A 25,642-nucleotide genomic window follows, 5' to 3' on the forward strand; every position below is an offset into this window, starting at 1 on the left:
CCTAACGACAGACCCATCACACCTAATTTAACAGAGTGTGACAGGATAATCTCTGCTCAGGAAAAACTTCGGAGGGGGAATACTTTTATTAGTCAACAGCACAAGCCCCCTTAGGGTTGTGCCATGGGGCAGAGCTCTTGGTGGTGGTGGTCACACTTTCGTCTCTGAATTGAGGAGATTTATAAACTCAGGTATCGGTTATTAAGCTTCCTAAACACTGACTTTGAACTCATGGTTAAAACCGAGTGAATTCTACTATCTCTAGTGCGAGGGGGCTGGGATTTTGGCAGCCACAGCTTGTAGTAGAAGTCAAAGTCAAGAATGTCTAAGAAAGGAGGTTTGCTACTGAAATGAGGCCAAACAGGATCATGGGTATTAGGAAGGAAGGGAGAAATAGCATCAAGCATGGAACAAAAATGGAAACCAAAAAAAAACCCAAACAAACCAAACAACTGAACATTTCCTAGGCATCAGGTCAGTTAAGGCTTACCATGTGCATACACCATCTTTTTATCAGTTCATCCTACCTGATCAGTCTTTGAATGACTAGAACAGGAATGACCATGATGTGTGTCTTCAACCTCCATTGTTCTTTCTGTGGTCTAACCTTTATAGTCTTTGGTATTGTGGAAGTTGGGCTGTTTGCTGCCAGATCTCATGTTCTGTTGCCAGGGTAAGGATGTTTTGTGTGGCTGGGAGCATGTGGAGTAGCTGGTGTGTGCCTTTATAGTCTGGTCATCTATTGCCTGTGAATGGGGCAGAAAGGACTTAAATCCTCTCTAGACTTGAGTATTCAGATGGGAATAATATCTAAGTGCATTGCTCTTCTCAGCAAAATCTGTTTTCAGCTCTGCCTCATGCTGCATGCATAAATTTGGGCAATTCACTTAACATTTCTGTGTCGCCACTTCTATAAAATGAGCATAATCTTGTTTGCCGGTTTTGGGATAAACTATGGAGTGGTGTGTCACTACTCACTGCAGCAGAGCCTGTGAAGAAGAAACCACTGTTCTGTTGGAGAACACCATGTTTAAAGTTCTTTTTTCCCCTAGCTTCCTCATGACATAAATCAAGTTTTATCCCTGCTGCTGGATATAAATGCAAAATGCATTTGTACTGTAAACGGCGGTCTCTCCAGGGACTGCCAAGAAGCTAAGCACTACCTGCTGTTGGATTTGATCCCCATGCCAGTTGCCAACCAGAGCCCGAGCAAACCATCATATATCAGGTCTGATGACTGGGATTCAGACTCAGTGCCGAAACGACCCTGATATCCTAGAACACAATACATTTCTAAGAGCATCTCTGCCCAGTATTATTGTTTGAAATAATTCCTTGTTCTGTCTTGAACTGCAAGAATATTGTAGGATCTATCTAAAATAGCAGTCCTCCCCTCCTTTCTTCCCCCACCCCTTATCAAATCAGATGTCCAAAATCAAGTGCTTGTGTACTCTGCTGACAAGCACAAGGGGATTAGGGAGTGATGGGTTTAACAAAACTGGCTCAAGGTTTTGTAAAATACATCTTGGAGCTTGAGCTCTGAACGAGCCATAAAATACCTCCCACGAGGTAGAAGTGAGGTTTCTGCAAGACTGGATCAGAACTTAGTAATGCTTTTTAAGTGGGGTGGGTATGGTTTGTTTGGGGTTTTTTTTTCTTTCTAAAAGGTGCTACAAAAACATCTTGATTTTTGAAGACTAACAATGCCTTAATGTAACCACTGTGTAAAAAAATCACAAATGTATTTTACCACCAGCAAAAAGAACTGATTTCTGGGCTGCATGCAAACCATTTGGGGCAATTAGCATGTAATTTAATTTGCATTAATCAGCACAAGGTCAGCAAGAAATTAACTTTGGGTGTAGATTTTACATATAACAGTGTATGAGAAGAAGGGAGGAACTGTTTTTACAGGGTGTTAATTTGGAGTTAAGTGCATTCACTAAGTTTTGCAGGGTTTGGCCTTGCAGAAGAAAGATGAATGATGTGGATTTGGGAACACTGAAAGCACAAAATGATGTGGCAATTTACCAAGCATTTAATGTTGCAATATGTAAACACCTTAACTGACTTCTTGGCACTTATAAAGATCAGAGCACAGGTTTTGCTGAAGCACTGAACACGCTGCTAGCACTGAAAGGCTGTGTCTGGCTGAGCGTGGATGGGGTCCCACAAGGCTGTGTGCGCTGATCATGCATTGTGCCAAATCATTCAGGAACACAGACAGACATCCCAAAAGCACTGTTTTCTGTGCAGCTCCACAGTGTTACCTTACTGAGCTCTGAAGTGGTAGGAATTTAGGAAAACGACTCAATTCCTTGTTGCACCCCTTTGGCCCTCCAGCCTTTCCCTCCGTTGCCATTTCGTGTCACAAAGTCTCCTGAGAGCTCTGTGAGCTACCAACATGGTAAGTGTTGTGGGAAATCCACTGCTGGAAACACAGAAATTGGTTTTGACAAGTGGTGTCTGAACATCTGGTTACGGGAAATGAGACGCTGAGGAGTCTGGTGGTGTTTGGCTATGGTAAGGGGGTAGGTAAAATCTATATGGCTGTTCTTAAGCCCTTTTCTTTGAATTAAAAGCATTTATGAGTTGTGTGGCATGGTATGTGTCTGAAAGTGAATGTCTTGTTACCTGCTTTTTTGCAGAGGATAATCTCAAGGCACTTTGGAGCTGCCACATGTACATCCTTAGTCCACGTACATCTTTGTTATATCAGGGTTAGAAAAAGCCATGGGCAGCATGGCACAGCCCATTTCAAGAGAGGATGCCATTGCCAGGTCTGCATCCATTGCCTAAATAATCTTCTGGAAACAAGATTTGTGGACAAAGTAGACATGGAGACTTCTCATCCAGTTATTTAAGCTTAACTGAGATGGTGAGCTTGACCCAACTTGACCTATACTTCTTGCCTAGACAAAGGGAGATTCATGGTGGGTTGAATTGGAACTAATTGGAAGCCAAAGGTGGTTATGCTTTTGGACTTCTCTGTGAAGTCCCCAAAGTTAAGTGGCATTAACCAAGCCAAAGTATGTCTGAAGGAACCTGCTATACAAAGAGTTTGGTCACGCAAGTGCAGTCACTTTGGGACTTGGAATTAGAATCCAGTTTGTTCACAAACTGGGATCGTACCTTTTTCGGATAGCTTAGCTTTGCTTAAGCCCTTCTCCCTCTGTGTCTTAGGATATGCTTACATCATCCACTAAAGCATTTGAGCTAGTGGGAACAGCCTACCTGCCATGGCAAAAAGCTATTTGCAGTGGACTTACTCTACTACTTATGCTGCTTCCATTGCTTCAGCAAGATTTTTGTATCTTAACACTCTGCCTTGCCACGATATCCTTAAGCAGTGTTTTCCCTAGGTAGCTCACTATTTTAAAAAGTATGTTTAATTTTTAGTCATGTGACAGACTAATAAAAGCAAATTTGAACTTAAGAGTCATAGAATCGATTAGGTTAGAAAGAACCTTCATTGTGTCCAACCATTAACCTAGCCCCGACAAGTCCATCACTCAACCATGTTCCTAAGTGTCTACCTGTCTTTTAAATACCCACAGGGATGGTGACTCCACCATCTCCCTGGGCAGCCTGTTCCAGGGCTTGACTGCCCTCGCAGTGAAGAAATTTTCCTTATGACCCCCCCAGCTCCCCCCGCCGCCCCCCGCCAGCTCCCCTCCCCCCCCCCCCCAGCCCCTGCCCCAGCCCCTGCCTGGCTCTGGACATGCTCCAGCCCCTCTGCGTCCCCCCTGCCCTGAGGGGCCCGACCCTGAGCCCAGGCCCCGAGGGGCGGCCGCCCCGGTGCCCAGCACAGGGGGACGGGCACTGCCCCGGCCCTGCCGGCCACAGCGCTTCTGACAGCGGCCAGGGCGCTGCTGGCCCCCTTGGCCACCTGGGCACGCTGGGGGCTCCTGCCCAGCGGCTGTGCCCAGCCCCCCCGGCCCTTTCCCCCGGGCAGTTCCCAGCCCCCTGCCCCCAGCCCGCAGCTGCCGGGGGCTGCTGTGCCCCACGGGCAGGGCCCGGCACTGAGCCCCGCTGCCCCTCACACCGCTGGCCTCGGCCCCTCGGCCCGGCTGCCCAGAGCCCCCGCAGCCCAACTTGGTGCCATATGCCAACTTACTGAGGGTGCACTTGATTCCCTTGACCATCTCTTTGGTAAGAAGACCTTTCTCTTCAAAAACTGACTCTCCGACATTTTAAGGAATCCCGTAGCCTAGAACCTCAGTTTGGCCAGATTTTTCATCAAGGATTTGCAAATGCATTCGTCTTCTGGGTGTTTTCACAGGGTCTGATTTATTTCTTTCTCCCCACAAATCAACATGCTAACTTTGAACCACAGGCCCTATGAAACTCTGTGAATTTGAGTGCTAGAATCACAAAAAACTCTAGTCATTTTTTAACGTCTTGCACAAAACAGTCAAGTGCCGGATGACATGAGAAAGGTCAAAGAAAAATGTATTGTGTAATAAATCTAACTGAAGATTTATATGCCAGCTCTTTCTTTTTAATCAATGCTAATAGATTTTTTAAAGACAAAAAAGAGAAGATAGAAAGGAAGAGTATCCTTTGGATAAAACATATTAGATAGGGAGTTTGGAGTATTAAAAAAGTGACATGGTTTTTTTTTTCCTTTATTTTCAAAATTTTCCTTTATTTTCAAAAAATTAATTAGGGAGGGTACAAGCTGCTGAAACAAGTGTTTGTGCTAATTCATGTATAAAATAATAAAAACATATTTTATAATTATTGGTTTATTTTTATGCCAGCCATGTAGAACTTGATCCATTTCCTTCCCTTCAGAGCATATGTGAAAGGAAATATATATTCTGTAAATACTCTTTTCTTCAAAGTCTGACTGTTATCAGATAATGAATCAAGCATTCTCAACCAGTATTTGCAACCAGAGATCACTTAATCTGATTTGGATTACACAACTTTCAGTTTCTTTCCCTTCCATGTAGGACTACGCCATATTACCTACCTTTACAGGCAACTTGATGGATGATGAGTTGTTCCAGTAAGCCTGTATTTCATGTCAGATAGTGTAGGAGTAAGGTCCACTTAACACATCACTTTCACTGCCAAAGGTTCTCTTGGTAGATGCTCTCATCTAGAGTCATCTACTCATCTAGATCCCACATCCGAGAAACTGAACCCTTTCCTTATTTTCACTTCTACATGAGTTTCTGTTGAACATCCCTTTCTCTGGTGATATCTTGTTTTTAAATATCCATGTTCACCCCCCGTGTTGGATACACTTCATGGATTTGTGAAATGAACCTTCTGCATAGAGCACCATAAGATCATTTTAAAATAGGCTTGATAAAACTCTTAAATGTGGTTCTGTTTCTAATTTTAACTTGAGGATGAGCAGCCATTAAATTTTCATCTGTAATTATTACCATTTTCCACCTTCATTCGTATCTGTTAATAAACACAGTTTATACATTTGTATATATGGTGCAGGTTCACATTCTTTAGATGGTGCTCAAAAGAGCACGAGGCCTTTGATATTCCACATGGCAGATCTAGAAGTGATTATCTTGGCATTACTACAAGTGTAAAATGAAGATATTCCTGTTTAGACAGAGCAAGTTCTACTTATACCTTAAATAGACTTTAAATCAGAAAATAAATGTTTCTATAACCAGCTGTGTTTGTTCTCTCTTGCTCCCTTCTTTTCTGTCTCTTTGAGATCTGGTGCTCTGTTGCCTCCTCTGTTTCTCTTTGCTCTTTTGATGAGCTTTCTCCTCCTCTCCTCCTTCCCTTTAGTTGCAGGCCAGATGTTTTTATGACATGTAGATCTTTCCAAATAAATTATTTGCTTTGTAGAGTAGCCATGTCTGCAATCACAACCTGGCCAGTCGCAAGTTGTTTCAAGTGATGTATTGTCTTTAAAAAGCACACTTTATATGTGTTTATGTGATAGAATTTGTGATTTGCACAAGCTGCAGGTTTTGCCCCTTCTTTGTTGACGGTGAGGGAAGCACCAGAGCCCATCATTCAAGTAAATAGGAGGAGGTTGTTCCTTCTGGTGCCTCTGTCTTCCAGATGCTGAGATGCAGAGTCAGCACTGCTGAATACTAGAGGGAGGCGGCGCACACTGTTTTGAATGGAGAGAAACAGTAGATACCAGTTGTGCTGTATGTTTTAAATACAAATCTTCTTATTCTCCTGCTGCCCAAATACTAATCTTCAGCACTTATGCAACATTTTGGACTTCTGTGTTTTCTGTCTGCTCTATTTAATTTTCACGATGCTCCTGGGTGAAAATGTAAGGCTAGGAAAGACCTTTTGCACCATCCAGACCTACCTGTAGGTCTGAAAGTAATGGCTACCCCCATGACTCGGATAAGAAAGCTAGGCATAGGCTGAAAGACCTACTAAGACAGACAAAAGGAGATGTGGGCAAATGTTAGGCTGTTTTTGTTGCCTGCTTATACCAAAAAACTATGATTTGCTGCATGTCTACTGCAGGAGCTTGAAAATATTTTTCTTTTTCCTGCCCACAAAGATGACACCTGCAGGTACTCTGGGTAAGAATAATGCATAGAACACATACAGAGTTAGTATCTGTCCTGAAGACAGCACAGTCTGCACACATGCAACTGCTTCTACAGCTGATCAATATGGTTTTACCATGACATTGAATTAAGGCGCTTACTGGTGAGGAACTGTGTCTCTGTGTCTGGTGTTTTCATGGCCTGTAACAGTAAAGGGATTCCTCCACCTGTATGTATGTGCCTAACACAAATAGCAAATGCAGGACTGTCTAATACCATGTGGTTACTGCTCTCCTGATAAAATTAGTATTTTAGATGTCAGATTGCTGGAGTCTGGGACTAAAATTGATCTCCCATGTACAAGTATCTTAATGGCTGTATAAAAAGCAACAGAAAACCCCAAATCAACAGAGGAAACAGACAAAAATGCAATCATTTGTTTTAGATAAAAATTAACAAAAACCTCAATAAGAGCCAAGGTAAAACCTAATGAGATACAGCCTTTTGAGTTATAGCCCATTTCTTGCTACTCGCATTCACCACTGAAGTGGTCTGAAGTACTCTGTTCTGCCAACACCTGGTCTCGTGTTCCATGATTTCTAATAACATAAGAGCTGCAGGCAATGAGTTGCTCATTTTTCTAGAAGATTTTAGGAGGAGATACGTAAATGAACTGTCTGCTTTCTCAAAGCATGCTGGAAAGACTCCACTTGCTTTGCTTCTGAAGTGGAGGCCAATTTCCCTTCTACCTCAGACTTTACATAGGCGTAATGTATAGGTATGCCTCAGACTTGGTAGGCTTGCCTAGCTACAACTTGATTGCTGTAGGTGGCCTGCAGGCAGGTTACAGCTACTTCTGGAAGTGCCAGACGTTCTTAAGGTATCTGAGCCGCTCTTGCCTAGCAGTCCCAGCACGGCCAGCATGCTGGAAGTGCTGTGAAGAACAAGGCTCCATGCTGAAACAGAGACATGCTATTTCTCACCTTCACTTTAGGCATGTAGGTGGGATTCATCTTGCCTAATACATGTATCTAAAAGTTAGGGATCTAATCCCTTTGTAGTCAATGGAGAGAGACGGTAATGCTTTTTGGTACAACTAATCTCTCCTCGCTGACAATAGAGAAACCCTAGATGACTAGCTTAGACTAATTGCTCAACTTCAAAGGTGGGATTTAGCCATCTAAAACAGTAAAATGCTATCAGATTAAAGAGTAGCTTTTCACACCTATACAAAACCAATGTGATTTGAGCCTAAATAACTACACAGAACAGCAGATAACTGAGACTTAGCCTGCAAGTCCCCCTTGTGAGAAGACATTTTAAATGTTTGTGCGACTCACAATAATACACTGGTTTATATAGTTTTTGCCATTCTGTATTACTGTTACACTGCTTTGGAGCTTATCGGGTTTTTCCATTGTAAAGATGGAGATGTGAGCAAGAGGTGAATTGGCTTGCGTAAGATCTGACATAAGGATGTGTGGTGAAATGGGAAAACAAATCAAGGCTTTCAATTCCTCTCATGATTGTACTCATGATTTTTGGGCTGTTATCCTGGATGCTTGTACACCATTCCTCTGTCATGATATGCAGTTCATTGCTTGACTGGTAGTATTGCTTGTTTAGTGTACTAAAATGGCATTGTATTTTGGCCTCTGAATATTTTTAAAATACTGTAAACGAATGGAATGGTCAAAGAATAATTTGAAGTAGAAGGAAGAAGGCATATTTTTAATTGATATAAATCACTCACTGTTACTGGTTTGCCACGGAAGTTTTGATCATTTCGCCTCTGTAAATGATTGGTATTCCTGTGGCTTTTCAAGGATGTGCAACATCACATAATTATTTAGCAAACTTGTAGGCCATATGTAGAAGGCTTGGGTTTACACTAAGTACTGGGCAATGAAACTACTAAATTTCCACTATATGTAACGTGGGCAGAACATTCTGCAATATGTACATATCAGTTACGAATCTACCATCAATTTTCATGTTAAATGTTGAATTTAAACTCCACAGCTGGACTTTCATCTTGAAAGAAGCCAGATAGCCCTGTTCATCTGCTTTAATCTTCCTGTTAGCCATATTATTTTAAAGGCACTCCTGCTTAGTACATTTTAAATTGAAAAATAATACTCACATTCCCCCTTATTCCTAGCAGCTGTGATCCCTCTGCAGATGTTCTGTCAGACGTTTCATTATGTGATAGAAAGCGTAGGTTCTTTTTGTCTGTCAGTGTTACTGCTTTGTGGATTTTATTTTCTTTTTCTTTATTTATTCCTTTGGTCATAGATGAGTCCTTCCATAATACGTCACTTTATTTCCTATTGCTGCTGCTTTGCCTTCTTTCTAAGTACAGAAACGATCAAGAACTTGCAACTGCGTGGAGCTGCCCAACAGAAGCCCATTGATTCCCCACCAAAGGGCTCTGTGTGAGCCATTCTACTCCAGCCTCAAAAGAAAGCTTTGTTCCCTCAGCTGGTAGTGTCTTAAGATGCTGATCCCTGCCATATTTTTGGAAAACTGTAGCAGTTTATCAGACTGTTTGACACTTCCTGTTCAGCTGTATATTCTGTAGCATACTCTGGTATTTGCTGCTTCTCATACATCAGTCTCACAAGCACGAGACTGGTCTGGAGCAGCCCAGGCGTCACGGTGAGTTATGCTGGGCCCAAGTCATTTGGAGGTGAACACTGAAGGAGGAGGAATCTGGAGTGCTGGTGGCCATGCCTGAAATGGTAGTAATGGATTTAGTATTTGGGGCAGGAGGTATGGGATTTGTCATGTTGGTTGAGTATTTTCCTGGCCGCCTTCCATGACTGTTCAGATATTTTTAGCATGAAGTACAAGCTATGTTGTCTCCGTTGACCTTGGAGCATGACATTTAACATGGAATTGGTTTGAATTGCTAATCATTAAAATGATGTATTATTTTTTATTACAAGAGCAACTAGAATCCTGGTCATGTTTTGCAGATGAAAAGGAAGCAAATTGAAACCTGTCTTGTCTTGACTTGCAGTCCTTCATGATACCCATGTTTCCCAAACTATCATCTTCAGCTTTTTCTCTCTACAGTATTAAAAGTAGATTATGCCTAGGCTTGGTTTTTAACTTGCATTTTGGTGATGTGGCAGATGTTCTATCCGAATGACTGAAACAAATCCTGTGGTCTCACAGTACTCAGCAAGAAGTGTAGAACAAAATGATCATTTCTGTTGCAAACAATTTATGACCTTAATAGAAGTTTACAGCTGCTATCAGAAAGGCAAGATCTTGCTATCAGTGTATTTATACTGGTGATGGCTCCCTCTTTACTTTCATTCCCAGACTGAAGTTTACCAAAAAGATAAGTCCCTAAATGCCAGCCTTCTGTTAAGGAATTAGAAGCAGTAGCACTGCATCAGGATACTGTAGCAGTAAATTTTAAAGCAGTAAAATATATGTAGGAAAAGAGGTTCAGGCCAAGCACAGACATAGCCAGGAGTCTATGGAAGCTTGAATTCAAGTTTTGAGGTCCAGATCTATAACTTGGTGTGTTTGATTCCTACTGGGCTTTTGACTAGCTGTCGATTTTGGATGTTTTGTGTTTATTGAGTTTTGCACATTTGTATGTTAACAGGACTTCAGAGGAAATGACAGTAATTTTAAAGATGCATTTTACTGCCACAGTGGTGCAGAGAAGCCTTGACTGGAAAAAGCATCAAGGTCTTGTTGACTTTTTCAATCTACTAATGAAGCACCTACTCAAGTATGTGATGTAGATTTAAAAAAAAAATAACATAAAAAACGCAACCATCCTCCTGCCTCAAAAGTAGCTGAGTAGTGTAAAGATTTACCCAGCAAAAATTGAAACAAAGATGAGAAAATAAACCTTCCTTTGACTACCTTGGCAAGTGGGAAGACCACAACCTGTTTGTACAAATTACGCAGCGGATCTCCCAAGTAGGGCCAAAAGAGACTGTGTCCCAGAAATCAGTGTCACACTATAGTTCCTTTCATACATAGGAAGTGAGTGAATCATTGAATAATGCAATGCCCTTTCCAGTCTGGGAGAGCTCTGCCAAAGCCAAGTGTAAGGGACTGGGTTAGAGCAAACTCAGTTACTTGGTAACTGAGTTGTGTTTTGGAGGGGTTAAAATCAGAGGAATTTTGGAGGGGTTAAAATTGTGAAGAAAAACTGAAAACTTGAAGAAGATCCCCAGGTGCCTGCATTAATACTCCCCAGTCTCTCTGATGTGAGCTGGCAGGTCCCATAAAGCTACTCAGCCTTGAACAGGGAAGGGAAGGAGGGAGAGAGCAAGAGCTCCAGCTGCGACTCCAGAGCCCCAGAAAGAGCCTCTAACCCAATTCCCTTAAAGTACACAAGCCTCACGAGCCACAGCATCTGTTTGCCACTGTATTCAACTAGTTCACAGGGCAAACAAAAGATCCATATCAAACATGCATCTTTCCAGAGGGGGAAAGCCTTCCCTCATTTGCCCATAGATTTTTGCCCCTTTTCTTTCAGTTGTATATATATATAATTTCTTTTCTTTTTTTTTTTTTTTTTTTTTTTTTAATTTTAGAGGAGGGGTGTGGGGGGGTGTTGTTAATTTTTTTTTGGATGGTAATTGAGAGAGCTAACACCAGCTAGGCTAGAGTGAACGCAAACAAGACCCCTATAGGCAGCACAGTGCATTAATGTAAAATATGCCCAGACAACATAACTTGTCAGAGAGGATTATTTCTGCTTAGTGAATCTGCAGGGGCCCCTTTGCTCCACCACTCAGCGTCTGACTAGAGAGAGAAAGAGTAGCCATTAGTGAGTAGCTACTGTGGCATTGATGTTTGAGCGCACTTCTGAACTGGCTTTTGTTGAGAATATCGGTGCAGAAAGCATGCGCTGTCCCAAATCCGCTGTTACTATGAGAAATGAGGAGCTGCTTTTAAGGTATGTTGTCTCCTTTGTTTTAATGCGTGCTTTTGAGTTGCCTGGGCCCGCTGCAACTATAACCGTGCTGTGTATTAAGTAGTTTCCCTATTTAAATGAAAAGACAGGCGTTGCTGTGTGCAAGTAGCATTTTCCACTAGTTAGAATTGCACATTTCATTTATGACGACAAATATACAGAGAGGACAAGGAGGAAAAAAAATTATTTTTTTTTGTTTTTCTTACCTCTAAATGAGAGCTAGTATTTCTTTTATCACCTCCTTTGCAATATATCTGCCTGCTTCATTATTATGCACTGGGCATGGAATAAGCATGGAAAAAGCTCAGGGAGACTCCATATTAGAGCTAGTGCCCTAAATACCACTTTAATTTTCACTTAGCCTATGTAAATAGTTTCTAATGCTCTACCTAGTCTTTACCACTTGAAGATGTTTTAAAAATATCTTAATGCTCCCTTATGTGGGATTACACATATATTCTCTTATGTTCCAAGGTTTAGTGGGGGGCCAGCATCGACTACTCTTTTCAGAGAGACACACAGACACACGCACATACACACAGAATTATTGTAGAATTGGCACCCCGCTTTGAAAAATGTAGTCTTTTGTTTATTTGCTAGCAGACATTGTAGCATTGAATACATCTTTTGGTCTGACAATGGGACAGCTGAACAATGGTGCTGTCAAACTAGCTTAATGTATGTCTGGCGATGGGGTGGCTTGGTTGTGGTGTTTTTTTTTTTTTTTTTTTTTTGCTTTCCTTTTCTCAGCCCCTTTTTCATTTCCCTTAATCTTTTTGTCTATACAGTAGAATATGAAGTGCATTGCCTATTTTGTGACGGTTGTTTCATTTGATATCGGCTGCTAATAGTGCAGGGAGGGGGAGGTTTGTATCTTACAATTATGCCTATTGCATTAAGTTGGAGATTTATTACTAACCTCTCCTTTAACTGTGGTAAGAAAACTTATTGATTCTGAAAGCTTACAATACTGCTGTCAATCTGGCAAATACATAGTTGCCAAATGTGCCCTTGCCTGATTTTATGCCTGATCATATCAACTTTAACTGCTGTTTTGAAGATACTGTTTCTAATTTTGTTTAGGTAATGAAAATGCAATAAAAATGATAAATCAGATCTCAAAGTGGGAGCCCATGCTATTTTCCATTTTTATAATCCAGCTATTAGCATACGTTAGAATTTTTAAGGTCAGGCAGAATAATTTACCTGGATGTTTCCTATCCCAAAATCTAACAAATTATTCATATGACATTTCATGAATTATCTTTCTGTTTAGACAGCCATAGTTTAGCATTATAACGGTTAACAGTTTTGGGTTTTAATTTGGTAAAATGTTCATGTACCTTATACATTATGAAAATAAATTGTTATAAAGCTTTTGAAAAATTTCGAGTTACTACTTGGACAGCAGCTTGTGTCTTAAATATAATGAATTGTCACCAGTCTGTGGAGTTTCTGAAACTGTTCAAGTCTTTAATTACTTTACATCTTAAGTAAATATATTACTTTCAGTAATAATTGTAATTATTTTCTCAGAGAAAAGAGAGGTATTTATCAGTGGATTCTATTTTTTGCTTAGATCAATTAAATATAGGGGCTTTGTGCTTTTTCTTAAACTGGATTCTAGTGAATGATTTATATCTCTCTCTATATATTGAGGGGTCTCTTGGACCCCTAAATTAAAAAAAAAACACCACCAACAAACCAACAGACATTAAAGATTTGTTGGTAGCGGTCAGAGCTCTCTAAAGCATGTATTTTCAACAAAAAAAATGTTTTATGGGGAAACTCTGAGTACTTAGTATGTTGTTTTGCATTTTTTGTGATGCTGTTGCATCTCCTTCCCTTGTGTGTTGAGACGGTATAAATCAATAGGAAAGAATTTATGTGAACAAAAAGGTAATACTGCATAAAATACTCTAGAAGGCTAGAGGTTATGGATTATCAGGTAGTACTTGCATGCTGTGTGTTGTGTGTAAACATGAAGAAAGCAAGGATGGTGTTTAATATAATGGGACCATGCTATAATTCACTTTCTTGGAAGAACTTATTTCGAGACAAAGATTAACTCGTTCACAACTGCTCTGCTCTGCCAGAACTGGAGGGAGAGTATTTTTTTTTATCAAGTTACCTTCCTGCAGCCTGGGCTTTCTAGCACCTGCTGCCCTTTCTGAGTGGCAATAAAGTGCAACCCTCGCTCTTGGTTCCATGGAAGTGCCCCTTTAGTGGTTGCCCAGAGTAGGGTGAATGCCGCTTGCGTAGCAGCCACCACCAGACACCTAGGCAGCATACCCAGCCACCACTTTTAAGGACTATTTGAAGCTAAAACTGTTTCCTAAGAACTCTTCTCACAGGTGAGTTCATACTAAATTTACAGTAGTCCCTATGTTTTCAAATAAAATGCTGCATAAAATACATATACTACAGATTTTTTATCTTCGATTTGCAATTACTTTGTTCTTTTCCAAGGCTATTTTCTGATACTGCATTCACATCAAAGACTAATTTTTGAATTAGTCTGTGTGAACCCTACTGAAAAAAAAAATAATTTCTGTGCATATTTACTGAAATATTGCTTTTTGAGCCATAACAATTATCATTAACATCAAAGAAGATGAAGCAAATCTGTAACACAAGCCATTTCTTAGCGTGCTTTAACAAAAGTGTCGGTTTTTGAGAGACTGTATAGGTTTAGACATCTTATGCCTGAACATTGCAGGTGTCCTTAGTGTTACCTGTTTTGAATCTTACCCATTCACAAAGCAATGTGGTGCCTTCCAGTTGTCAAACTTGGCAACATCTGTTTCCACAACAGCGCTAAGAGAGGTAATTCAGATTCTACATGAGTTGTTATTTGTTCTTGCAATGACCAGGTGTTAAGTCAAAAAGAAAGACCAACCTTGGTCCTACCAGCCAGAGCAAGAGCAGGATAGGTTTTAACCTGGGAACTGCCCTTCCATGCTGCCATAGGAAATGGAAGTGAATTATATTTATATATTAGCCTGGAGTTTTTGTCTTTTTTTTTTTTTTTTTCCCATGAACCACAGTCTCTAGCATCAACATGTTAATATTCCCTTTGTTAAATGAGAATAAAAGTGAAGTGTTTCTGTTAGCAAATGCAAGTATGAAGGGACTGAGAGCAGCCCTGCCAAGAAGGATGTGGGGGTGTTGGTGGGTGAAAAGCTGGGTGTGAGCCAGCAATGAGCACTTGCAGCCCAGAAAGCCAACCGTATCCTGGGCTGCATCAAAAGAAGCATGGCCAGCAGGCTGGGGGAGGTGATTCTCCCCCTCTGCTCTGCTCTAGTGAGACCCCACCTGCAGTGCTACGACCAGCTCTGGGATCCTCAATACAGGAAAGACATGGACCTGTTGGAGCAGGTCCAGAGGAGGCCAGAAGATGCTCAGAGGGCTGGAGCCTCTTTCCTGTGAGGAAGGGCTGAGACAGTTGGGCTTGTTCAGCCTGGAGAAGAGAAGGCTCCAGAGAAACCTTACTGTGGCCTTTCAGTATTTAAAGGGGGCTTATATGAAAGATGGGGACAGACTTTTTAGTAGCGCCTGTTGCAATAGGACAAGGTGTAGTGGTTTTAAACTAAAAGAGTGGATTTAGGATAGATATAAGGAAGACATTTTTTACAATAAGCATGGTGAAACACTGGCACAGGTTGCCCAGAGAGGTGGAAGATGTCCCATCCCTGGAAACATTCAAGGTCAGGTTGGATGGGGCTCTGAAAAACCTGGTCTAGTTGAAGGTGTCCCAGCTCACAGCAGGGCAGTTGGACTAGATGGCCTTTAAATGTGCCTTCCAACCCAAACTGTGCTATGATTCTCTGATTCTATATAAGATTGTAAACTATACCTTTGGGGCTGAAAAACAAAGGAGAGCATTCAATTAATATTCATATCTAGAAGTTTTACTGCAAGTGTAGATTGTGCTTGAATACTTAAGAAGTCATTCAGGAGTGAATCAATACTAATTATTGTAATCAGCAGGGTTAATTAGCTGAAGATGCTGCTGATGGAAAGTTCACTGCTTACAGCTCTGAAAACACCTAAGTTGATGAAATCTGAAAGCAAGATGTCTAAAAGGACTTTGTATGGAGAGAAAAGCTTGGCTTTCCTTTGGCATTTCAAGAGCCAGTTGTTCCAAAGAGGAAACATAGCCTGTACTTTGTGTTTTGCACTGTATTAATTCAGGGGTGTTAGAAGATGCAACTAAATCTGTCTTGAAGATATTTTGTGGTAGTTTCTCATTAAATGCAAGTACCATTTTGGATAACCTGGACTGTCTCTGCAACATTCATTTGTAGATTACCATAAATTAATATGGATAATCTTATGCATTTGAAATTTTGTTGCAGCACTGTTATTTGGAACAGTTATTTAGTTTTGTTTTGGGATGGGGTTTGTGTTTTTTTTTTTTTTTTCCATTTTCCCATTTGTGTACAGGCACAGGGACTTTATATGCTAAAAATATAGAAATTACATATGCTTTATATCTAATATACAGGTATATACCTCTGTGCATATGTAGACACACACACTTGTGCACATAAGTTCAAACATTGTTTCACTAAGGGTGTTTATTTCCACAGTACTGTGCCCTCAAAACTCCCACTCAGTATCCATCTGCAAAAAAGTATTCAACTACATATAATTCAAAGGACTGTTGTTGAACAAGTAGTTAGTGAAATTTAAGTTAGATGATAAGGAATAAAGATTGAAAAGAAATGACTGAAGAAAATCCTTTCTTTTCCCTTAATTAAAGCAGTTGTGTTTCTTAAAGTGAGCATTACTGAATTCAAGCAAAACCTAGCTGTAAAAAATCTTTCTCACGACTGAATTGTGAGAATGTTTTTTCCTTAATGCTAGGTATTTTGTTTTGGTTTTTTTTTCTCCCCTTTCCCTCTAGTTATATCCATTAAGTTTATAACCAAGATGAATGTCTGGATGTTATTGGAGCAAAAGAAAAAAAACAAACACAAAGACCCCTTCTCAGTCACTCATGCACTCATATAACACACCCCCTCCCCCCCAAAGTCAAGTGATGCTTTCAGAAGAAAGAAACTCCGTTTCAAAACACATCTTCCTTTCCTCTCTAATAACATTAGAGATTATCACGTGCAGGTGCTATTTATCTTTGCAACTGCTTTCCTATGACTGTTTTACTGCTTCCAACACATTTACTTGTATGTCAGCCATAGAAAAGGTAACTGAAAATGGCAGCTGTTGAGAAAGCATGTCGCCATGCCTGGAATGACATGCATTATCCGGGCAGCAGGAGTTGCTGGCTCTACAGCCCATTTCTACTTGACCTGCCGAATGATTGGCTGCCTGGGATGGTGATGAATCACTGGAGTTTATGAAACAGGACTGCTGGCATCCTCACAGAGGAAATAAAAACAGGATTATTTTCCGCGCCCCTCCCCCCCCCCCAACTCTTGCCGTGGCAAAAAGCTTTGCTGTTGTTGTTTGTTTGTGTGTTTGTTTTGTTTTGTGTTATTTCACCCTGCAGCAGAAGGAAATGTGTCAATTAAAGTTGCTTTGCAAGTTAATGATGCGCTGAAGGTTAACTGTCTTTACTGAATGGCAGAGGGCAGGAGTTTTCCCAAATTTTGTGTAATTCTTGATCTGGACCCTAATTTTCTCGCCTCTCACTCCAGTCTTGAGACTGAGATAGCATAGCTAGTAACCGGGTCCAGAAGGATGTAAAAAGGATTTTAGCAGTTTTCACGCACAACTTTATTTTCTCTGATGATCTAAGGATCAGTGACCATTTTGTGGGCTAATATCGGACAGATCCATCTTCAGGGTTTCTGAACTTATGGCTAAATTGACATTTCTGGAAAGCGTCGACTCCCAGATTTGCACTCCGTTTCTAGGTGGTTCATGAAATTATATTATGCATTAAGCCCACATTACTGGATTAGGCTATTATGAGTCGGTGCTTGTAGGAAAGTAATCGTAGATCTGTAAACCTGCCAGTGCACTGACAAGACTGACACAGTGTGGATCACAAGCTGCCCTGCAAAATGCAGCCAAGTAAAAATGATCCTTCTATTTCAATTAAAACACCCAAAATTGTGTTTGGGGCTGGGGAATGGAGAGAATTACTTGCCTGTCTCTCCATGTAGCATACTCAGTGGCTGATGTGTTAGCCTGCATCTCTTGTTCAGGTAGAATAACCTAGTTTTAAGTTAACTCTCACTGATTCAGAGAAATAGGGTTACCAATAAAATTGCTTAGGAAGTTTTAAATGTGGCACTTCTATGAAGATAATGCTTTCTGCCATTAGATTAGACAGGGTTTTTCTTGAGTCTCATGCTTTGCTGCCTAAGCTTTTTCTCCACTAGTTTTGAGAAGCAATTTGCATGCTCACACATGCTATTAGACTTTTTCACCTTCCTCCGAGTAATTCAGCAGTGGCTGCTGCTGGACACTGGGAAGGCAGCAGCGCTCTTGTTATTTCAGGCACCTTGCATTGTCCCTGCGAGGCTTGTGTGATAGAGGACGGCAAACTTTTACCGTCGAGAAGGGTGGTGTGGGGAACTGTTGCTTGTGCCCTTTGGTGTAGAAGGTAGAAGCTGTCCTCACTCTGGAGTTCCCATGGTAGCAAATCAGCAGGTCATCTTCAAGAGCAGCCTTTGAGGATGCCAGACAACAGTCTGTCACTGGGAGGAAGATAGAGCAGAGGGTTGGAGGGGGGAGGAAAAAGTGACAGAAAATCAGAGAGAGGATACGGGAATTTACTATCTCTTTTAGACAAATAGAGGAGTGAAGAGAAAAGCAAGGGCACCTGAACGTAGATCATCTGGAAATTGAACCTTGCAAGTGTAGATAGCTGTGGATGATATGATAGCTGTGCTGTGGAGTGAATTTAAGATTCAAATCCTGCACCTGCTCTCCCTGGAAGCTGCAGGTCAGCATCTGAAGAATTGAGGCCCTCTAGAAAGGAAATGGTGAATTATCAAAAAACTTAGAGACTCGATTTTCTAAAGTAACAACCTCTTGGTTTCATTTTCCTTCTCTTCTGCCTAAAAATGATCTATTTTCAGCTAAACTGTGAGGAAGAAGCTCACTCTGAAGCTTGAGAATGTGCCTGCATCATTTCAGCCCACATTTAATTTTAATGAGAGAGTTATATAACCCCCTTAAAAATAACAAAACACCAACAGAACTGCATCGGCAACACCAGGTGTTCTGCAGTGCTGCTCCAATGAATCATATGGAGATTTGTCTGTGCAGGGCTGATGAACATACATTTAACTCATTTAACCCCCACCCCCAAATATACCGATCCAAAGTGACCAAAATTTTTCCTGAAGAGCCTTTTCTGTCACAAAAAGATGCCAAATTAGATGGCTGCCCTATGAACCTCATGGTTTCAACATTTTTCCCTTACAAAATTGTGTTAGCAATGGGTTGGGTTTTTTTAACAAAAGTTGGAGGTGAATTATTGGGACTCTACTGAAGTGAAACATGTTATATTAAACACCAAGTTGGATTTAATGTTTTGCTTCAGAAAAGAAAGGCAGTGTTCCTGTTTGTTGTACTGAGCCCCAAATCTCTGAAATCGTTAAGAACAGCCCGTTTAATAGGCAGCTCTGGCACTAATAAACACATGACTTCATCAATGTTCCTTTCAGAGAGAGAATTTTGGGGGAAAATTGAATCAGCGATTTTGAGTCTGTTAAAGAACTTGGTTCAGATGCAATCCTGGACTCTGGGAAGTCCTTCAGCCACTGGGTGCGGGAAGGTGGGGAAGGATCACAATGCACTTGCCATTCTCATGCTCTTTCTCTCTGCAACCATTACAAGCCATTACCAGAGGCAGGGTCATCAACTAGTTGAACATTTTGATCTGACCTATGTGGCAATTTTTGCACTGCTCATTTAAGGGGGAAATAGAAAAAAGACACCAATGAAGCCAAAGCAGATACGGTGCAGTTTTCTGCACCTGTGAATGCCTTATAGTTACTGCAGGAGCCTTTTCTTTCTGTTCTTCATGTCTGAGTTTTAATGGATTCTGTCTGTGGGAAATAATGATGTCAAAGAAAGATAGTTACTTTACTTATTATCAGGGTGATTGTTTGTTATTTTTGAGGACCAAGATGTATGGTAGACACTTCACAAGCAAACAAAAAGAAAGACCCGTGAAATTTCTTACCTTAAAGGTGTTACAATTTTAAGCATGAGATCCAATCGTTGACAGTGAAAAAGAGAGAAAACCACATTGTAGTGGTCCATGAGAAGGGAAGATGGCAGATTAATATTATGAAGACCCTGCTGTTAGAAGTGGAGTGCAGTAGGTTAATTCAGATATTGTAATAAACTCCTCAGAATTCTTTATATTTTGTTGTTAAAAATAAGTCTACTTTTGGCTTCCAGTCTCTTTGGATGTACCTTACCCAACCTCTTGCCTTGATGATGCCGCATTAGAACTTCATGCTTGCCTTTGCCCATTGCTTTTGGAGTTGGAGCTGTCCTTCAGCATTGCCCCCTGATTCAGCCTTTTGCTGTCTTAAGCCCATCCTCACCATCTGCTTCCCTGATCCTACATCTCTCCCAATAACCAACCCCCCCTAGCTGCGCAAATATCTTCAGAAATCTCAAATTTATGTAAAATGAGGGAGGTTCTTGTGTCTCCTAGTAGTTGTTCCTGTGGGTTTGGATAGTGGGGAGTAAGTTGGGTGGGTTTTTTTTTTTTTTTTTTTTTTTTTTTTGTTTGTTTGTTTTTGTTATGGTGGGTTTTTCCCCCTGCCCTGTGAAGGCATAAGTGGAGTTCTTGCATGTTGTGAGGGTGGAGCAACACAGTCAAGGGCACCAGATGTGTGCTTCCTCCTATCCTAAGTAATACAAAATTATGCTTTTTCATGTGAACATAATATAATAGCCAAATCCAACGATCCAGTTCCCTCTTCCAGGGTTGTTTGGGAAGGTGCCTTTTTTAACCATAAATAATGCATCTGCTGTCGAGTAGGAAATCGGGTCTTCCCAGTGCATGCAATGACCCAGTTTCTCATCTGGTTGGGCAGCGGTTGTTGATGGAATCAGTCAGTGGGTGAGAAGTTAAGGTTGTTCATGAAAAAAAAAAATTAAAAAAAAGAGGAAAAAAACTAAAAAACCCCAGTCAATGCTGGTTATCAAGTTGAGATAGGGCTGGGCTGACAAAAGCCTTGGTCTTGTGTCTATATGCACAAGGCTCTGCTCAAAGGCAACACCTGCAGATCAATAGTTACGTTCTGCAATAGGGCTGTAAATAAATAACAGGATGGTAAGACCTGGTCTTGCAAATAGTCGTTACTACTTTACTTTAGCATTTGCTAAATATAGTGCTGAGCACCATGGATAACCCAACGGGAACAAATGGTACTGGGCAGCTCTGGCTCCTGCTGAGCAATAGCGCTATGCAGGATTGGACTTGAGGGTCATGATGGACAATCCCAAGTATCTGTATGATATTTACAAAGTAAGGTGTTCCTCCACATTAAAGGCCTTTCCTAAAAGACTTCCATCACATGTAGTGGCCGCCTTGTGCCATAAAATCTTTCCTAATTGTTTTCAGAAAGATTATTACGTGCAAAAGGGAACAAAGGCCTGATACCCACAGTGGGATGAAATCACCTCTTCACTGGTATAAAGTAGGAAGGGGGAAGGAAAAGAAAAAAAAAAACCAAAAAAAACTGAGTGGGAAGTTTTACTATAGCAACCAAGTTTACATAATATCAATGTGCTTCAAGTGAAAGCTCTAGAAATGCTTAATTTGAGGTACCTTTTCACAGGGCTAATTTTAAAGACGTTTATTTCTGAAAATTACTGATTTGCTGCAATGGCTTACAGAAGCCGGGGGAAGCCTCACAGGGGGCTAAGATTTCAATACTTAAAATTCATTGATCAGCTTTAGCCAATATCTTCTTTTTAAAAGGGTTTCGGTTATATGCAAATTGTTTTATTTCTCCAAATAAGATGAAGGGAGGAATGTTGCGTGTTTCACTTCATAAATAAAAAATCCTTACAGAAAGGTTAAGCCTTCAAAATGTAAAACTTTATTCCAGTGTTATATCTGAAGATGAATTTGTTGCACATAAAATCTTCACAAATGGTAAAGCAATGCAGAGTCGGGTCCATTCCTTTTGCCACTCAAAGAAATTCACTACTTTATGCTTTAATTGTTTACGGCTTTTACACCATCCCTTAGCCCTGCCCAAATGCTTTGTGGAACTTGTGCTCATGTGCTTTTCTTTTCTTTTTCTCCCCGTCACCATCCCCATCCCTTTCTTGTCCCTCCAGAGGTCTGCTACTAAGAGTTAGGCTGATGGGCTTCCTCACTTACGGACAGGTAGGCTCATGTCCTGCTACACAAACCAGAATGCTGTGTTTCCTGCTACTAGCCACGCTACTGCTCCCAGGCTCATGGTTTGCCTGCTGGAAGGTTCTTTATTTGTGTAAGGTAGCAAACGCCTCTTTTGCATTCACTAGCACTATCTGGACCAGATTTCTTTTTCACTTCACATTAGCAGAAGATCCTGAGTGATTCCACTGAAGTCAGTTGAACCCACTCCAAATTTACACCACCGTCGCTGAGCTCTGCTTCTGCCGCCTCTGTTACAAACTTGCTTTGATGCCAGAGATAAGCTGAATCCCGAGCATGTTCATTGGCTTAGGGGGGAATAAAGCAGAGGATTTGAACTCTCTTCGTACTGCCTTGCAGGCTTGAGAGAAAGTGAAGTCATTCGGAAACTTTCCCTTGAAGTGCTTCCAACAGTAGCATTTCCTTGGCCCAATACCGGGGGGCAAGTTGTTTAAAAGAATAGCAATTAAGGAAAGGGTGAGGAGGGGTTTCAGAGAGGGTATGTGGTGTGAGCTCCATCCTGGATTTGGCTGTGGGATCTGGAAGGGAAGGGGGCGTCACTTGCCTTTGTCACTCACTGCATGAAAGCCACGGGTGGTGTCAGTGTGAGCTCATACGCTCAAGCCCTGTCTTTCTCCAGCTGAACTCTTTGCAGGTTTGTTTGGGTGGTTTTTTTTTGCTCAGAAGAGGTGTTTGGCTTTCAAAGGTGGAGTTCTTTGGAGAAACTGCATATAGCTCTGTGTTTGAAAAGCCACTTGAACGGTAACTCATCTGCAAAGGTGAGGTGGAATTGCTTCATCTGCCCCGCTGGGAAGTACGGAGACACCAAGGCACAAAGAGTAAATGAGGCGACTGTGGGGCCAAGCAGGCTCTGGGCCTCTGAAACAAGGGGAGGATGGATAGGAGGCGACATTTGTAGCTGGAATAGGATTAAAGCCTAAGAATTGCTGATTCCAAATTCCAGGTTTCTTCCTCAAAACTGCCATATGCTCCACCAGCTGAAAAAGCTTAATATCGGCAGGCAGCGACAGCGTAGCAATAAAGCAGCTCCCCTAAGCCAGTGTTTAGATCTATTGTCTGACTTGTGCTATGACAATTAATGCAGTTTCATTTGCCGTTCCCCTTCCCCATTTCCCTCTGTACTGTAGTAACAGACCAAAGCTTCCATTTTTTCCTTCATTTTTATTAAAAGTTGCTATTGTGCACACGTGTGCTAGTCAAGGGACTGGCATTACCATTACAAATAACACCCCTGAGTCTGGAATAGTGTGTGAAATGTCCAGGGCGTTGTTTTTTGTTTTTCACTGCTTACCCACTGCATTTGAGAGTTAATTCGTACATGGACACTACATAATTTACGTTTCAGAACCAAATTATCTGATGGCAGTTTCTCCCTGTAAGCTCTCCTTGAGTCGTATCTCAGTATCTTTTATAGAGAGGGTTTCTTTTTGCATTTGACCCTGTTCCTGCTTCTAACTTTTAAATGGCAAAAGCAAATGTGCTTTGAAAAGTGTGTTACACTGTAGTTGTTAAATAAAGCAATAACCTATGCACTTGTAATGCTTTCTCTATGACCTACTTACATACTACTTCACCCTCCTTATAGTATGATTAAAAGCTGCTTTGAATCCACTATTCCCTCAAGGGATTTGAGGCTAGAATTTAACAAACTGCTGAGAAGGCTTAAGTCAGTAAGAGGGCTTCCCTACAGCTTCTTCCAGCTAATTCACATGTAATTAAAAGGAAAATAAATATTTCAAAAGAACATACGTTTTAATGAAGCATTTTTAAGCACTTACACCTTGTGAAATGGGGCAAATTTATCAAGATCTCACTCTTCCATACACAGATTTTAAGCAAAATTTTTTTATGATCCTCCCCCTTAGCATCCTGTGCAAAGTGTGGATTTGCTTTGCAGTCAGCAGCAGTGGGGCTGTGGTCCTTAAAAGCGACAGGCTGGTGAGGCTGAAGTCCGTTAGATTTAGCATGTACCAAAAAAAAAAAAAAAAAAAAAGAAAAAGAAAAGAAAAGAAAAAGATGATGATGAAGAGGTACAGATGCAGCCGCATAGGGTGAAGTGGGGGTGGAGACTTCGTACTTAAAGTGTATCTTCATCCTCCCTGAGCTGCCTGTATGCCTTCTGAGCTAAAACCTGCCCCTTTGCAGTGGCAAGATTTTGAAATTGAAAATTAATCCAACTCTGCTCTGGGCTGGATTAACCACCATGGAGGCCCCAGATCAAAACCCAGGTGGCTGCATCCAGCTGGAGAAAGTTGTGCTGGTTTCTCCTTTTATTTCGACTTTGCACTTATTTTTTTGATCTGCTGTATGGTCCTGGGCTGCGACGGATGGGAGATGTAGAGGAATCACCATTACTTTAGGAAAGGGGAGCCACAGCATTCCTTTGTGCCTTTCTATGTAGATGTTTAGGTGCCATGGTGATGAGGACAGTATGCAAATGTATAGGATGGAGCAGATTAATAACACTATAGATGACTGTTCGGGATTGCAGCTGTCCTATGGGGATTACGCTGAGGGCCAACTGAACCTTTTCTTCCTTTAGACTTGCAAAGTAGGCAAAAAATTTAGCAGCCTGAGGGGTTTTTCTTCCTTTGCACTGTTTAAAATGGAAAAGTCTCTCAGTGCAATAAACTGGACTCTGATAATTTGCCTGGTCTGTATTTCTATTATCAAATCAATGTTGGTCAAAACCTAAATAGAACTTGGTCTTACTGATAGCACGCGTCTGGGTCAATGTAATTTTATTTTAGAATACTCTTTGAAAAGTTGAAGTGTAGCAGCTTTTAATTTGCATGGGTTACTTTTAGCAAGTGTTGCTTACCCAGAACGAATCAAATGATAAAACCTGGAGAGAGATTGCGAAGGAGAAGCACACACAAAGCCGAGAAACGTTTTGTCTAGACTGCTCAGATCACCCAGTAATCTTCGTAAATATGTTAATATTCTTTCGCCCGGAGCCTCTTTGTGTTGAAGCAAGTAGGTTTGGGAGACGCAAAGGACAATTCATACAGATTTTCCGGGGGCGGTAGCGTGGGGGGGGGTGGTGGCTCCAGCTATTTGGATGTCTGGGATGTGATGCGCGTCCCGGCAGTGCCAGCGGAGCGCGGTGGCGGGGCCGGCTCGGAGCGCGGCGGGGCTGGGAGCGGGTTACGGGCCGGGGGGAGGATCTGCCGCCGTTACTCACGGGTCTGGATCAGCGAGGCCAGTTACTCCCAGTTTGCCGCCAGGCAGTCACATCACTTTGAGCGCTTAACGGGTGCCAAGGTCTGAATGGCAGGAATCAGGGTAGAAGCAGTCCACGCTGAGCGACCTGCCCAAGTGTTCCCAGTTGCTCCCAGTTTGGCAGCGCCGGACCGCGCCTTCCTCCCGTGTTGGGAGGAACTGGGCTCTGTGCAAACCACGCGCGCGTACGCGTAGGCATTTCAGCAGCGGGTTTTCCGCCGGCTGCTGGCTCCGCGGGGTGTGTGTGTGTGTGTGGGGTGCTGGGGGCTCCCGGCCCGTAACGCCGGCGGTGCCCACCCGCGGGGGGGCTGGGGGCTCCCGGCCCGTAGCGCCGGCGGTGCCCACTCGCGGGGGCAGCTGCCGAGGCGCCAGGCAGGCACGGGGGCTCGGGCGGCTTCTCCCCCTCCCCACCCGCTCTCAAAGTTTGGCCCCATGGGCGAGGCGGCTGGCGCCCCCCCCCGCCGCGGGGAGCCCCGGGCGGTGTGTGGCCCCGGCGCTAGGCCTCTCCCCGGGGCGGCGGGCCCGCCGGGGGCGCAGGGGTTAACGGGGAGCCGCAGCGGGGAGATGGCTCCGCCTCCCCGCTCAGCACCTGGCGCTCCA

General features: G+C 42.1%; 1 protein-coding gene across 7 annotated transcripts in view; it reads left to right on the top strand.

Moving 5' to 3' along the window:
* The window catches only part of CELF2 (CUGBP Elav-like family member 2), a 376,931-nt gene that overhangs the window by 105,461 nt on the left and 245,828 nt on the right, over positions 1-25,642 (top strand). For 3 of the 7 annotated variants that reach the window (XM_040595109.1, XM_040595108.1, XM_040595118.1), the window contains exon 1: positions 11,303-11,433. The exons of 2 other annotated variants lie outside the window; for them this stretch is intronic. In XM_040595109.1, the coding sequence (XP_040451043.1) occupies positions 11,327-11,433 (107 nt within the window). In that variant the 5' untranslated portion in view covers positions 11,303-11,326. Of the gene's footprint in view, positions 1-11,300; positions 11,434-25,642 lie in introns of those variants that run through there. 2 more of the 7 variants (XM_040595115.1, XM_040595110.1) reach the window with 2 other exon arrangements.

This window comes from Falco naumanni, chromosome 5, assembly GCF_017639655.2.
Source record: "Falco naumanni isolate bFalNau1 chromosome 5, bFalNau1.pat, whole genome shotgun sequence".
Classification (NCBI taxonomy): domain Eukaryota; kingdom Metazoa; phylum Chordata; class Aves; order Falconiformes; family Falconidae; genus Falco; species Falco naumanni.